This window comes from Brachionichthys hirsutus, unplaced genomic scaffold (genome assembly GCF_040956055.1).
Source record: "Brachionichthys hirsutus isolate HB-005 unplaced genomic scaffold, CSIRO-AGI_Bhir_v1 contig_1463, whole genome shotgun sequence".
NCBI lineage: Eukaryota > Metazoa > Chordata > Actinopteri > Lophiiformes > Brachionichthyidae > Brachionichthys > Brachionichthys hirsutus.
Genome location: NW_027180700.1, coordinates 32,095 through 47,040, shown reverse-complemented (window position 1 = coordinate 47,040; position 14,946 = coordinate 32,095). Strand labels below are relative to the sequence as shown.

The following is a 14,946-nucleotide window of genomic DNA, read 5'->3' as shown; positions in this document are numbered from 1 at the left end:
TTTTGTACCAACATCGGTGTTTCAGGGCGCTCTGGTATTCTCCCCACGTCAACTTCACCGTGGACCGACCTGCAATGAGGCCTTCTGGGTAGAGGGATGCATCCCATGATGCCACGGGACATGACTGGCCTCCTAAAGTGGGAGGATAAAAGGGTATATGATCAATTTTCCGCAAATCTTGAGTCTGGTCTGAGTTTTAAACCTTTACATTTATCTCGTAATAAAAAAAATTCTGAGATCCAACAATTAAGTGAGGGGCGGCTCGGTGGCAAGCACTGTTGCCTCACAGCGAGATGGTCGCGGGTTCGTCCCCGGCTTGTGGCCATTCTGTGTGGAGTTTGCATGTTCTCCCCGTGTCTGCGTGGGTTCTCTCCGGGTTCTCCGGCTTCCTCCCACCTCCAAAGACATGCGGCCTAGGCTGATTGGTGACACTAAATTGTCCATAGGTGTGAGTGTGTGTGTGGCTGGTTGTCTGTCTCTGTGTTGCCCTGCGATGAACTGGCGTCTTGTCCAGGGTGTCCCCTGCCTCTCGCCCGTTGACTGCTGGGATTGGCTCCAGCCTGGCCCGCGACCCGATAGCGGAATAAGCGGTTAGAAAATGAAATGAATGATGAAACAATTAAGTGCAAAGACTTGCTCATGCGACACTTTTTTCTGGTACATGAGAAAAGGGTCAGAGGCACCAAAGAGCAGAAAGAATCCTCTATTTCTCACCCAAGATGCAAAACTGGCTTCATATGAGTTTAAACCAGACCTATTTTATCATTTGAGGTAGCGTAAAAGAGATGTTTTTTTTGCTCAGCAGTTAGTTATGAATGGATTAATGGTAACATTTGGATGAGCGTGCTCAGTGGCACCCTGCTGAGCGTTTGGTGCAGTTCTCTGTCTATCGTTAATAACTCTACAGCCCCAGAACATGGATCTTTTCTTTTCTGAACTGCGCTTTTATGGTGCTGAAAGCTGAAGGGTTGCTGAGTGATTTTCTCCCACAATGATCACAGTTTTATCGATCAGGTCAGCTCTTTCAGCTCTTTTGACTTCAAAACTGTGTTTTTTAAATGTTCCTGGAGGGGCTCTTGTTTCTGGCTGGCCTTTACAGGAAGTGGCTGATACACAGATTCGAGCACAAATGGACTTTCAGCACGTGGTTGCAAGCAGGCTGTTGGATTATCATCACAGCATCTGAGCACTCAGACATATTTAAATGGATTCACCTTCAGAAACAGAACACGTGTCTAATGTCCCTTCGCCGAGACGCGTGGGTAACCAGATGAAGTAACAAACCGACCTCAGAATGTACACTTTAGATTCTTCCTCCCCCCAAATAAATTCCACTTCCAAGGCAGAAAAGAAACCAATCAAACTAGGTGAGTCATTCCCCCCCAGACAGTCATCCTGACCTTCATCGCTTGCTCTGATTCGCTCTCCCTCCCTCCCTTGTCTTCATCGTCAGGGATCCGCAGCAGAGGCACAGTTATATGGATGACTTTGGCTGAACTTTGACCTCTAATCTGTTAACATACCGTGCAAAAAGCTGAATTTCCTGCTCACGGCCGGTAACGTCCTATTGAGGCCCAGCACTCTGTCCAGATGGAAGGCGAAGACCTCGGCGGTGTCCACGGGGCTGCTGATGACTCCACACTGCGCTCCGCATATGGCGCGCAGCTTTGTGTGGTTTGGGTTCGTAACTAAGCCGCCTGTGTCGCCCTCAAATATCAGAAAGGACGGAAAGCCTCCATGAGAAACTTCTTTGACGCGCAAAATTTTGGCATCCGCTAGAAAGCGCATGGATTCCACGTCCCGTGGGCTGAGCCACGGCGGTGCCCTCTGGCTGTAAATGCGAATAGAACTACCGGACGAGTCTGTGTGTTCATTTATGTGAAATGTATGCGTTATATCCAAAGATTTATATTCCACATCCCGTGTTTCCCCCAAGGAAGCAAAGTTGTGCTTAATTTGGCCCGCGTCCCGCTCCAAGGCGGCGCGTCGGCGCTGCGTAAAAGCTGAATCAGCTGGCTTCGTCCTTCTCACTTTTCTCCGAAGTTTCGGCCTGATTGTACCTCGAATGTTTGCAGGTTTCAAGCGCTTGGACTTCAGGGTTATGTACACCACGTCGAACCGCGTGGGGACCCCGAAGCTGGCACCAGCCTGTAAATCCACGGGATCCTGCTGCTGCGCATCGCCGACGTCCAAATGATACAACCCACGGGTGTTTTGATTCTTGATTTTGTAAATCCTTCTGTCCCGGCGATGCTGAGAATGTCCCACTCGTGAAACCGCAAAAAGCAGATAAAGGACGCACGCGCTGCCGATGATCAGAGTCGTTTTTGGAAGAGAACACTTTAGGAAAATGCCGGTCGGTTTTAGAAAAGAGAAGCAGAGACCGGGACAGCGAGATTTCCCCATTAGAGTTTATGATATTGTCATTGTTCCATGTCTGCTTTTTTTTTATGGTGCGACGACCTCCAACTAGGAGGAGCTCGCAACTTCCAAAGCTGGATGTGGAAGGAAGGAAGGAAGGGTTTGCGGTCACATTACGCGCGGAGAGAACCTGTGGGCATGGTCGGGCTGGGAACGCGCATGCAGCTCAGTGGATTGTCCGCATTAGTACACCCACGAGGATCTCAGAGACTTCAGAATGTTCTGATGCTTTAGTCCACGAAGGAACAAAATATAAAGTTATAAAGTTGCTCCCATGCCGATATGTGGGAATATCATATAACAGAGAAAAATGGTTTTACGCACAGTGGCGTCTTTCGGGGACGCTGCGGACTATATGTGGGTGTTATTTTGTATAAATTAAATAGATGCGTCAGAGGCCAATGTGTGGGTTCATTACGCGGATTTTAACGTGAACCGACGGTCACCCTTGATCCATTACGCTCCCACGCGTTTAAAGCGACATCTGCTGGAACTCTTAAGTTTTCTCTGAGCAGCCTGTGGAGACAAAATTGATTTAAAAATAAGATTCCCGCACAGCTACAGCATGATATACAACCATTTAGCATAAGCTAACCTCCACCCTTAAAATAATAAATTTATTATTTAAATATTGGTACAGATTTGTGGCTAAGAAGTTGACTATTTAAACGCCAGATGGAGTGCTGAGGTAATTGGCAGCACCTGGTTGGGAGTCAGGCCTCACCTGGGCAGACGCGTGGCTGTGGACAGGTCGATCTTTAGTTTTAACATGGTTTGGGTCAAATACATGCACACATCGATTTTACTGGTCTTATTATTCATGGCGAGCTGCCGTAGGAATGAATGCAGCACGGAAAAAGGTACGTTAAGTTCAGCTGTGACGACGGAGAGGTGTCCGGGAATCCGCCATCAACCATTTGTTTGGTTTGAAAATTCTTTCAGGTGCAAGAAGTGAGGAAAATGCCAGCAAACATAAAATGCTTGAGTCGAATTTTAGCTCAACCAACCTGAGCCACTTTGCCTATGGGATCACTGCGAGTGTGTTTTCGGTGGTCCTGTATGGAAGCAACCTTGTTCCGGTGAAAAAAATCGAGATGGGAGACGGTAAGCACAAAGCGGATGCAGTATCTGACGTTCAAAATGTTTGAAGGACTCACCGGCTGCTGCAGGAACTCTCATCACCCGTGTGCTGTTCCCTGCAGGTATGTTTCTCCAGTGGATAACCTGTGCGTCCATATGGGTCGTGTCTATGATTGGAAACCTGTTGCTTCAGTCTCCTAAATTCTACCCTTTGGCGATGGTTGGAGGCGTCCTCTGGGCCACAGGTACTGTCTCCTGAAAGCAAACGTTCCTAAGCTCGCTTCATTTAGTTTAATCGAGTCGCCTCCGGGACGGCTGTGGGTTCTAAACGCATCGTCCTTGCTCTTCCTGTCATCGACAGCGAATCTAGCGGTCATTCCAATTGTGAAAGCAGTAGGCCTCGCTGTTGGCGTTTTGATTTGGAGCTCTACAAACTTGCTGATGGGCTGGGCGAGTTCAAGGTGAGCCGGGTCGCCGCGTCTTCTTCCACCCAGATTGGAAAATAAAGATGGTGTGAATTTGATCATGGGCTGGCTTCTCTTCTTGCAGATTTGGCTGGTTTGGGATCACTCCGATTGAGGTCGCCAGGCCGGTGCTGAATTACTGTGGAGTCGGGATGTGTTTGTTCAGGTAAAGCGAAAGGCAGCAGCGCTAAATGTAAACTTTTATCTTTACTTGGCCAACGTGTCATTTGGGTCAAAAGTGCTGATGGGAAGGTGACGCCCAAGTCTCTGCGTTTCTGGAGTTTGAACTTGAGTGTGTCCAGACATGAATTGTCCTCATTTGCATACTTTAATATCTTGTAAGAGCAAACTGTTGAAATATGTTGGGGAATCTGTGTCCTTAATCTGAGGCAACAAAAATCACCGTTTAGCTTGTGGACTCTGGATGTGACTTGTTTTTGTGTTTGTTCCAGTGGCCTGATCTTTTTCTTTGTGAAGACTGATGCGGAGCTGCATCCCAACTCTGAATCGATCCCACTATTGATCGACAGGGTGAGTACTTTGTTGGCTTCGGTTTATTTGACACCACGCCCCAAGCAAATTATAAAATCGCCGATATTCTCAAAGGGAACGAGGAAACGTCTGTGTATTCTTTCTCTTTGCGTTATGATGCCTTATTTGCATGCGCTCCCTCTCTGCAGAGAATGCACTCGGGCAGCAGCGGCCCCAGTTCCTCAGTGTTCTGGATAGATAACATTGGACCAAGAGCCAGGCGGATAATGTGAGCCCAACTCGTTGGCGGTCTGCACAAATATTACAAGTTGGTGAACGGCACAGAGGGAAGGTTCATAAAACGGAGGAACATTTCCTGGAGGGTAACAGATTTTAAAGCGAGTCTAAGCTTTCACCAGAGGCATTAATTATTCTGCGGCTGCTGCTGGCCACCCTGTAAACTGTCTGAGCACGTGTTTCTTTAAACTTGCAAATCGTGCTTTTCATTAAGACTCTCAGAACACTTTGATCTCAGTGGGAAACGCAAAAAGAAAAAGATCATTCGACGAATGCCGTAAAAACAGTTATGGACTTAAGAAGTGCAAGTTTACCCCGTTTTTATTTAAATTCTTGCTGTATTTATACTCGTCCCAAGTTGAAGATGCACATTCAGTCCTGCTATGCGATGTCCTCACCTGTTCCCTGCATTCACAAGATGCAGCAGCGTCATGGCGATCTAACGCTCCGACCGTGAACGTCTTTCCAGTGGCTCCCTGCTTGCTGTGTTTTCGGGTCTGCTCTACGGCTCCACCTTCATACCCATCCTGTACATTAAGAGCCACACTTCGTGTCTCAACAGCGTGTTCCACGGAGCCAGTAATTACGGTATGTTCTGTGTGACCCTTATCAATTTACCTGCAGATATTTAGGAACATCACACAGTTGGTGTCGTGCCTTCGTTGAAAGGACTTTCTACTCGAGGATAAAATATGAACCCTCTGTCCTCCCCACAGACCTGGACTACGTCTACGCACAGTGCTCTGGCATTTTTGCCACGAGCACCGTGTATTTTGCCATCTACTGCGCTGTCATGAATAACCGGCCCAGAATCTATTCCAGAGCCATCCTACCTGGTAAGAAGGGCAGTTAATCGGAAGCGCTGTATGATCTGAGTGGCATCAATATTGGAATGTCATGTGCATGGAACGGAACAGGGGAGAGCAAGTGGGTAATTCAAACTGGAGAGAGTTCAGTATACCCTTTTTATTATCCAAGCTGTTGTGCACAAGGGGCAAAAGGACTGTCCAAAAATAGCCCAAGTTTGACGAATGGCTGGAAGAATCCGAGGAAATGCAGCGGCTTCCTTTTGCTGAGCTGCTTCCTCGTCTGAGGACATGTTGAACCAGATAAAATGCTGAGGGTAGAGAGCCTGCCCTCTGTCCCCCGAAACCGCTTGCATTTAGACAAGTCCTTTGGTTTCCAGCTCGGGGGGGGGGGGGATGCTGGGAAGTGGACCTCTACTTGAATGAAATTAGTAACATTGACATTTCTCATCCACTTGTGGAACTGCAATGAATGGAGGGGTTAAATGGAGCAGAATGAGTTCAACATTTGGGGGGATGGCTGTTTGCAGATAAGGAATTCATGGTGACCTCTTAACCCTTTATTGGGCGCTTATTGAATGTTTAGTTTGCTTTGCTGCATAAGTGAGCATTGAACGCTTTACCTGTCGTGCATTTGAGTCAGAACTAGCTTGTCTCCTTTTTGCCCTGCAGGTCTCCTGTCTGGTGTGATGTGGGCGTCAGCCACATACAGCTGGTTCCTGGCCTGTAACTACTTGAGCCCGGTTGTTACCATTCCTATTGTGACTGCTGTAAGTGCATCATGTCCTGACGGCTCAGTGGGCTGCTTGTTGGAAATGAATACCCCATTACGTTGCTCTGATTAATGGTTACTGGGCTGGTTTGCTTTCTCCTCTGCAGGGATGTGGACTGGTTGCAGGGATGTGGGGCTCCTTGGTGTTTAAAGAGGTTAAGGTAAGGATCCCACCGCTGACCTGGATAAAGCTCTAAGACCTTTTAATACTCCTTAATGGTTTGAGTCTACAGCTGGGGCATCACTGAAATCTGTATTCATCTCCTTCCTCAGGGGACGGCTAACTTCATCCTCTACATTTTGGGTTCCTGCTTCGTGCTGATTGGTTCCTTGTTGACGGCCATCTCCAAGCTCTGATGCTAACGAAAGTAACTGTCAGACGTACCTGTTGACCCTCAATTGGAGAAGTGTCCTCTGTGTGATAAAACCTGTTTAAACTCATCTGTGGTGGATCTTAAAATGGGTTGCAAATGTCCATTGTGAACCACCTGAAACATTTGATCTTTGAACGAGGTCTGTTGTTGGACTGATTAAATGAACAAAATATATTGGCTTCGTCCTTTTTTTTTTTTTCTTTATACATTTAAATTCTAAAGGTCTGTTTTGCACCGATCTGAGTTTTGTCTTTTGGAAAGAAAATTAACCTGGCTGGCTCGCTGTTAAACTCTAATCCAAATGTAAGACCAGTATTTGTCAAAAATAATGTACGACTAAAACTTGTGTTTCTGACAATGACCTTTTTCGGCGATCGGACTTTGACGCTAAGCGAGATCGGTCACGGTAAAAGGAGACTAAGCTGAATAACAAAAAACAAGATGACCCTGCTTCCTCCTCTGGATGTTCAGATGGAACAAAATGTTCGCTTGGGTTTCCTATGGCAACAGTTTAAATGTCAGGAAATGCAACTGCTAGTTTAACTGGGCCACAACAGAGCTTGTTCAATTGCGTCTAAACTGGGTGACAGAACAAAGAATCAAAAGCTGCATTTGTCTGACGATACCCTGTGCGTTTTTAATTGTGCTAAAATTCCGAACCGTGTTTTTAAATCGGCCATTTGTGCCAGATTCTTTACAGCCAAGCTAATAATAGCTGTCGCTATCTTCAGTTCCCTTCATCACTGTTAATTAAAAGATAAACCCATCAGGGCTTCTGATAAGCTCCAGTAATTAATGGCCAAAGTTGGTGTCTAAAATGACTCTCGCGCCAGTTGCGGCGCATGCTTGTTTAGAAAGGGCAAGATAGAAAGCAGATATTTGACTTTACCATTTCCCTGTACTCATTTGCTCATCAGTACGTCGGACAGTGTCGCTGGTTCACGCAGCTCGTAGAGTGCCTTTGGCTTTATGAAAGCTTTCTGCTGCTTGCGTGTAGATGGAGGCATTCAATCGAAGGTGGCCTTTAGTGAACCTGGACCTGTATTTACCGGTTTCTGACTTTGAGCTTGAAAAGAACATTTGGTGCCCTTCAACAGGATGACGATGCCAGCCCTCTGGGTCGTAAGAAACAAAAGGCTTTGTGTGCGTGTGTGATGAAATGAGAGCGAGCTGGGAACATGATCTGCTTCCAGGAGACGCTATTTACTACTCTTCTCCATAAAAATCAATTATGGCACCAAAATCACAAACATAATTTATGGTCTGACTTTTCTGCCTGCCTTTTTATGTTGAGACAATTAAGCACCAACTTTATGGTCTTTACAGCATTGGGGCCAAGTCTTTCATTCTTTTACGTGCAAAGAACGCAAAAGGCCAACAGCTGAGAACAAAACGATCCTGCTGTTGTGTCTGTTGCTTTTTTTGCATCACAGAATTGCAATCAGGAGCTGTAGTCCATGCATATTTTTATAAACGCCTCAACTAAGACGGATTTAGAAAATCGAGGATTTTGTCTAAGATTATTTTTCATTGGATGTTTTCCATAGCACTTTAATTATGCTGCAGAAAATACATCACCGAAAATGGAAGAAAAGCCGCAAGTATATCCACCATTTAATTTTCCTCTTCAAGTAGTTAAGTTGCAGAGAGGGAAATGATGACGGATGGTCAACCTGACAGGAAGTGAACATCTGTCCATCGACGGGGAAGTGAGCTCAACAAGAGCGTTTGTAGTGACAGGCGGCAGAAAGGTGTGAAATTAATGTTTCAGTTCTGGATGAATAACACAAGAGGCAGCGGAGGAGGAGGCGGCAGCTGCCACCTTCGAATAAAAAAATTGCATCGGGTTGAATATTTGAGAGAGTTTGTCTTTAAACTGAATAAATGTAAGAGTTATGCATCTTTGGAATCTGTCAGCATAAACTGCAGATCACGGTCGGTCAGTCGAATCCTATTCCAGTATTTATACCAACACTTGATTGTTTCAATATTTCCATCCTATTTAAACTGGTTATTATTTCATCTGTTTAATGTTGGTGGGGGAAAGTAAACATAATCACCTATTTATTAGGATCCTAATCTTCTGGAGCAAGCAACAGCTCCTCTTCCGTGTCCAGAATGTAATCCCATTTTTGTGTGACATGTAGGATTAATGCATGGGAACCTGATGCGTTTATTTCAAAGGAGATGAACAATTATAAAATAAAAAAAATAAGAAAGCAGAGTCAAAAATGAGGACAAGACACGCCTTCGGTGAAAACTAGGGCTGAGGCGAGTCATAACGCTGAAACATGGGGAGAAATGCACAGCAATAAACCAAGCAATGATACTGTGAGAGCAGGTGGTGCAGGAAGAGGACCCAACGGGGGGGGGGGGGGGGGGGATCAGCAGCCATCAAATTAGACGAGCAGCAGAAGAAAAGCATCAAGGAAAGAATTAGAAATTGTAGAGAAGGAATTCTCATTCTGAAAAGAAGACGCTGAGTCTCTTTATCCACTGATGTATTCTTTGTACTGCAGAACCCAATTGAGTTGCATCTTGCCTTACCTTCACAACCTTCACCTTTCATTTTGACTTTTATCTTCACCTCACCATCATTTTATCTCATTGTGTCTGGTTGTTCCGGTCTGTGTTTGCATGGCTGCATCTCTTCTACCATTGTATTTTTAATGCATTTTTTTGATGGGAATCTATAACATAGGAAGACAAGACCTGTCCAAAACTGCACATTTAATTTCATAAGGGAGTTAAGATACATTTTCCATCTTTGCATGTGTGGTAAGAGCAGTCGGGTACACATTCATATGAGCGACTGTCCCACAGCATCACAGCGAGCCAGTTAATTATTCTTTATTCTTTCTTCCTAACCTTTGGCTGAAAAAAAAGGTGAACTTTACAGAAACAGTATAAACTACTCGGGACATTTATTAAGCCCCCACTAAAACAGAACATTTTATTAAATCATTTGCTCAAGCTGTGTCGCCGTGGAAACATATACCGAGGTTTGATCAGCATGGTTACAGCCTCTTCCTCGCATCACATGCAAAACTGCAGCTGTGGCACTTTCTCCCGTGGCAGATAAACAGCTCATTGAGAGATGCCGTGAACGTGTGGGTGGGGGCAGAAGGTGGGGTTTTTGGGACGGTCGTACAGTTGCCCCCCCCCCCCCCCCAATTGGCCTTATCGTTGTCTTCACCGACTGTTGTTAGCCTGAAAAGTTATTCTTATAAGTTATTCCTTGACTAGCACGCAGTCACACCCTTTAATACTAAAACTAACAAGCAGTCTGGATGCTTGACTCAAAGTATTGTGAGGACTCTAACCCGAACTCCACAGCAGTAGCTGAACAAATTATCCTGTCTCGCTGGTACGGCTGTATTTTTTATGTACAGCGGGGTCAGAGTGATTGACAGCTAACCTTCCAGGTTAGTGGATATTTCTATTTTGCAATTCAGTGGCCTCTAGCTATGAGTCCCGCAGCTTCCTATATTTCACGATAGACTCAGAACTAAGCCGTCAGGAGATATCCCACCATGTCAATGAGCGAGCTGGCGGTTCGGACCTCGGTCAACAAAAAGGAAAACAGCCCATGTCTGCTTATTTTATTTATAGAGTGCTCTAAGAAAAGGAAGTGTGATATATTAAAAAACAAACACAAAGAGATTAAATAATGAATGAGTGCTAATAAAGGCACCCTCGGGGTCAATGCTGTGCTTCATATTACAAGGTCGGCTGCACACAGAATACGCACTGCAGGGATATAGAATGAAGCATTTGATATTTCCACTTTCCATGACTAAGCTGCCCGACAATCCTAAAACCCTTTAATAAGATAACATGTTTGACATTGGCGGTTATCAACTTCCTCTCTCAACTGAGGCTTTCTGCTTCAGGCCCTGCCTACATTTCCATATAAAACGGGTCTGGTGCCGCAGCTGTGGATCTTGCTTCTGAATTAAGAATAAAGGAATAACGGTGTTGAAAAATTATGGATCCCCGTTCAATGGAGACGATAGGACATCCGTCTATGGAGGAGACTATGTGGTGCTAGCAGCTAGCGTCATGACAGTGGCGGCTTTTTTTGTTTTTGCTGCCATTTATGTCTGCCTGTCTGTCTGTAAGCAACGTAACTCAAGAAATTACTGACAGAACTTCATAAAAGTTTCAGGACATGTTGGGATTGTTACTGGGAACAGATTATTACATTTTGGTGATGATCCAGAAGAGATGCTGGATTATGGATCACATTGAACTTTTTGTTAAATCACAATATGGGCGACTGAGGTGCTTGGCGGAGGTCTGCGCTTGCCGAGTGCTTTTCTAGTTAAACCCTGTTTAGCTTATCCATGCGCTGCCCATTTTCACCCTGCTTCTGCTTAAAGGGTTAAAAAAGGGGACAAAAACGTTATATTTATAAATAAACTTTCTTTTTTTTACATGAACAAATTATCCAAGGACATTTTAGCCTTGCCTGACGTGACTCCTGCGTGGCTCCTGCGGTGTCGCTATATAAATCCTGGCCTCTCTGCTCTTCGGAACCTTCCAGGGAAAAATTATGATGAAAGGCCTTGAAGGTCTCCTAATGGTGGAAAAAACATGTCCCCGTAAATGCACCATCAGGGGTTTATAAGGGTTCAGGGTCCTCCAAGGCTTCACAATTGAAATGATAGAGTAAAGCTTTTACAGGAGGACGTAGGGATGCTCTGACACCAAATGCCTTGGGAGGATTGTAAGAGTAGACCTTCATCTTATTACTTAAAAATAAGCACTTCTAAAAAGGTTATGGAGCCATTTTTCAATCACCTGAAGCTTTCGACGCTCAGTTCTGGCCAAGGCTTTATCCCTCTCCTGGAAAAGGTTGATAAGCTGTGAGCCTTAAGCTTCAATTGTTTCCATACCAATTATATCAGCAACTTAGAAATAACTATGTAAAATACTTAAAAATAACAATCCGCAACCCTTAACTTAATAGCTGTTATGTCACAAATAAGAGTCTATACCCTTCAACGATATGATCCCTGTCAGTTTGGACTAGCGATGCGCCTGCTGCATTAATAATACCTGCAGGCGCTATGCTGCTAGCATGCATTAATATTCGCCTCACATATCACCTGTATGTTTGCTGCTCTGGGATATTCCAGCCTAAGCAGGAAGTGAATTTGGAAAACGGGATTAAATCGTTGAAAATAAATAAACCCTTTGTGATGAATTAGTTGGACAAGTGGGTGGAGTCAGGCCTGTTAGCCCCACCCACTGCGTTTTCTAAGAACCAAGGCGGGGGGGTGACAAACAGAATCTGAAAAGCAGCACAAGAGTTTAAAGAGCAGATTTCCATCATTCCCACTGTCAAATACTCACCGTGGAGTTTATTGGCTGTCTGAACGTAAATCCTTTAAACGTGATTTCACATTACGGAAGCATTAAAAGGCAAATATGAAACATTTGAATTTTAATGGCTGCATTATTTAGCGACCTTGCGAAGCAAAGCCGTGAATTCCAATCCGTTAAGTTCTAATTTCCTTCCCGGTGATGGAGATGGAGTTGATGAAAAACGCACTGCAATCACACACTGCACTGACTTTTCTATTCCACTCCAAACTCCGGCTGCATTGTCAGAACGCTTAATTTAAAGTAAGATGAAGAAAGTCAGCAAAGCCAGCAAGTAGTCAACGTTCATTCTCTCAGAAAAAACTGTTACAAAACTTTTACTTTTATGTATTCTGCTGCTCTGCAGTAAATGTCATTTTCAAGCTACTTTCTGAAGCGCATTTTCTCCTAGATTATGTATAAATTGAAGGCCAGGTGTGAGATATCATTATTCTGGCTGTCGTTTGTCTGCAAACCGTTTTGGGATTGTTCATGCTGGCATTCCTGCTAGCATGTTTTGCGGTGTCTGGTTGTCCTTTTTGTCCTTGAACATGGCGAATTCCATTGGACGTTGTGCGACAACAGCTTCAGTGAAAGGCTTCCGAGTTGCTTTCAGGTTTAGATTAGAGTTTTGCTGCGCGGGAAGCCGGGCCTGAATGTCAAGGATTTTAGTTGGAAGATGAAAATGTGGCTCAACTGAACAAATGTTTTCTCAGACTTGGAGTTCGAGGTGGATGAGATGGAACATAAAATGTGTTCACAGTGAATTCTAATACCCCAGAGCTGCCGGGGTGAAAAGCTGAGGAGGCAAGAGGAGGAGGCGATGAAGAGTTAAAGATTCTCCTCACAGTGAGTTCATGACACGCTATAGATTAGATTGTGCAGGAATAAAGCCGAAGGTGGATTTCATGGGATAACGCAGCGTTTGCATCTCCCACCCGAAGAATTCAATACCGCTGCAGCAGCGATGTCATGATTCTGTCGAACAGCTCCATCATCAAAATGATCATCTTCAGCTATTTGATCATTGTGTTGCTTTTGGCTTGTTCTGTAATGCTGAGGGTGATTTATCTTTTCAAATGTCCTCATTAATATCTTATTAATTCACATCAAAACTGCCCACATAATAAAGATACCATCAACATGCTCTCCTAACCTAATACACCTGACAAACTTTTTGCAGTGTGGGTTTCTATTTATTCTTTATTTGAAATAAAATGCAAAATTGCAAAATGACACAAGGACGGGGACCTCCAAAGTCATACCCCTCCTTTATCATTTACTGTGCCCTAAATGCGTCCGTACAAAATGAACTTTCCATCATAGTTTTGGAGATTTGATAGTGATTAAGAACACAACCAAAGAAGTCGGGTGCTTTTCTTATCACCTTCAATATCTTTCACCTTTTTAATCCAGATGTGTCGCCCCCTGTAGGCCATTAATAGAAATGTAGATTTAAGGAACTTCTGTATCCTTTTTGTTTTTTTAAAGATAATTTCACTTGTGAAGAAATCTTAAAATATCCCAGCAGAGAGTTGGAAATATGGGCAGCCATGGCATAAAAGCAAAGAACAATGTTTCAGGCTGTTTGAGCGTTAAAAGGCCCTTAATTCTCTCTAAAATCTCAACAAGGTTGTTTGGTCTAGAAATAAGAAGTCTAGAAACACACTCTTAAGCTATGTCATGTCCTGCCACATGCGATTGTTGTGCAATGGATTATAAAGCCTTGAAGTGGAGGCATTTCTGTTTCTGACCGTGAAGATATCGAAGAGAGGAACCCAGAGGGATGTCGTAATTCTCATGGTGACACTTATTGAGAGTGGGTTGAGTTAATTTCAATTTCCTCTGCACAAAAGATTGGAGCATTACTAAATACTAATCTGTCTGTGCTCCTGTAAGAAGAAAACGTCCTCTGTTCTGTACAAAGAAAAAAGGATTCGAAGAAACTCCATTAAGCCTCGACGTGGCCGGTTCACAGAAATAAATCTAACAAAGGGCTTCACGCAAGTAATGATTCCGATAAGTTCCACGCAGCCAAGGCTACACTGCTGGACACACGGCATGCTATCTACTGCAGGTCAATTATGAAGGCATGGTAGGAATATATAGTTGTTGCTTCTGCTATAAATAGCTATTAGAATTTCTAATATAATTGAACCAGAACTAAACATTCATGTCGATAAAGCTGCATAAAGAAACGAAACAGTGGTTTGAATATATTATGTTGATTTGTATGGCGGCAGATTAAAACAGCATGCGCAGTCGTGAGGAGGAATTCTGATATGTCTATTATCTTCATTGGTTTTTATTTGTGTTCTCTGTCATTCGTTTCTATTGTGCCGTGAAAGGACTTCTTCATTGGCTTCTCATTTGTTGTATAATATATCAGAAATCCCTAAACAGCCCTGGAACGTAGAGCCTTCTCCCTAAAACAGTTCCAGTTGCACTTCATTAGTGAATTTCCTGTTTATCGTCCAGTGAATCATCCTATTGAAGTTGGAATTTCTCAAGTGCATCCCCCCCCCCCGAGGGTGATTTTCCAATATCCTGTCATTTTCCACAACAAATGAGCTGCATTGATAAAATACATCGTTGCAAGCAGTTATCTTCCTGAGACTGAACAGCATATAATCAGCATAAAGAAAAGAAATGGAATAGAAACAATCACATGTCGGTCATCGGAGGTGGAAACAGGTGGATTCATTTTAGCAAAAGTCCTGCAGCGGTATTTCTCATGCCACCCTTAAAGGTTTCATTTGAAATGTTGCATCCATGGTAAAATAAACTAAACACGGATATATGGGGATGCAGCATGCGGGGGAGAATCCTCAGCTTTGGTTCAGGATGTGACTAAAACCCCATGTGGATTGAAAAAGGCGCGTTTGTTCTCTTTG

General features: G+C 44.1%; 2 protein-coding genes across 2 annotated transcripts; one reads left to right on the top strand and one right to left on the bottom strand.

The window, feature by feature from the left end:
* Positions 1-12: 12 nt before the first annotated feature.
* Positions 13-2,406, bottom strand: LOC137916460 (Golgi-associated kinase 1B-like; the record flags this gene model as incomplete). The annotated part of the gene is made up of 2 exons (XM_068759483.1): positions 1,524-2,406; positions 13-132 (listed from the first exon to the last, which is right to left on the bottom strand). Coding segments are annotated over exons 1-2 (1,003 nt in total), but the record flags the coding sequence as incomplete, so codon positions are not given.
* Positions 2,407-3,241: 835 nt separating this feature from the next.
* Positions 3,242-6,668, top strand: LOC137916459 (transmembrane protein 144-like). Its single transcript, XM_068759481.1, has 12 exons — positions 3,242-3,281; positions 3,364-3,525; positions 3,624-3,746; positions 3,863-3,962; positions 4,051-4,131; positions 4,418-4,496; positions 4,646-4,725; positions 5,203-5,321; positions 5,450-5,569; positions 6,212-6,309; positions 6,419-6,472; positions 6,585-6,668. Exons 1-12 carry the CDS (start codon positions 3,242-3,244, stop codon positions 6,666-6,668), a joined length of 1,140 nt encoding a protein of 379 aa, XP_068615582.1.
* The last annotated feature ends 8,278 nt before the right edge of the window (positions 6,669-14,946 follow it).

Bases quoted from the DNA above. Each gene is read 5' to 3' on its own strand.
- LOC137916459 (XM_068759481.1), top strand. From the start codon at position 3,242: ATGGCGAGCTGCCGTAGGAATGAATGCAGCACGGAAAAAG. The intron at 3,282-3,363 runs GTACGTTAAGTT...AAATTCTTTCAG, and splicing joins TGAATGCAGCACGGAAAAAG to GTGCAAGAAGTGAGGAAAAT. The intron at 3,526-3,623 runs GTAAGCACAAAG...TGTTCCCTGCAG, and splicing joins AAAAATCGAGATGGGAGACG to GTATGTTTCTCCAGTGGATA.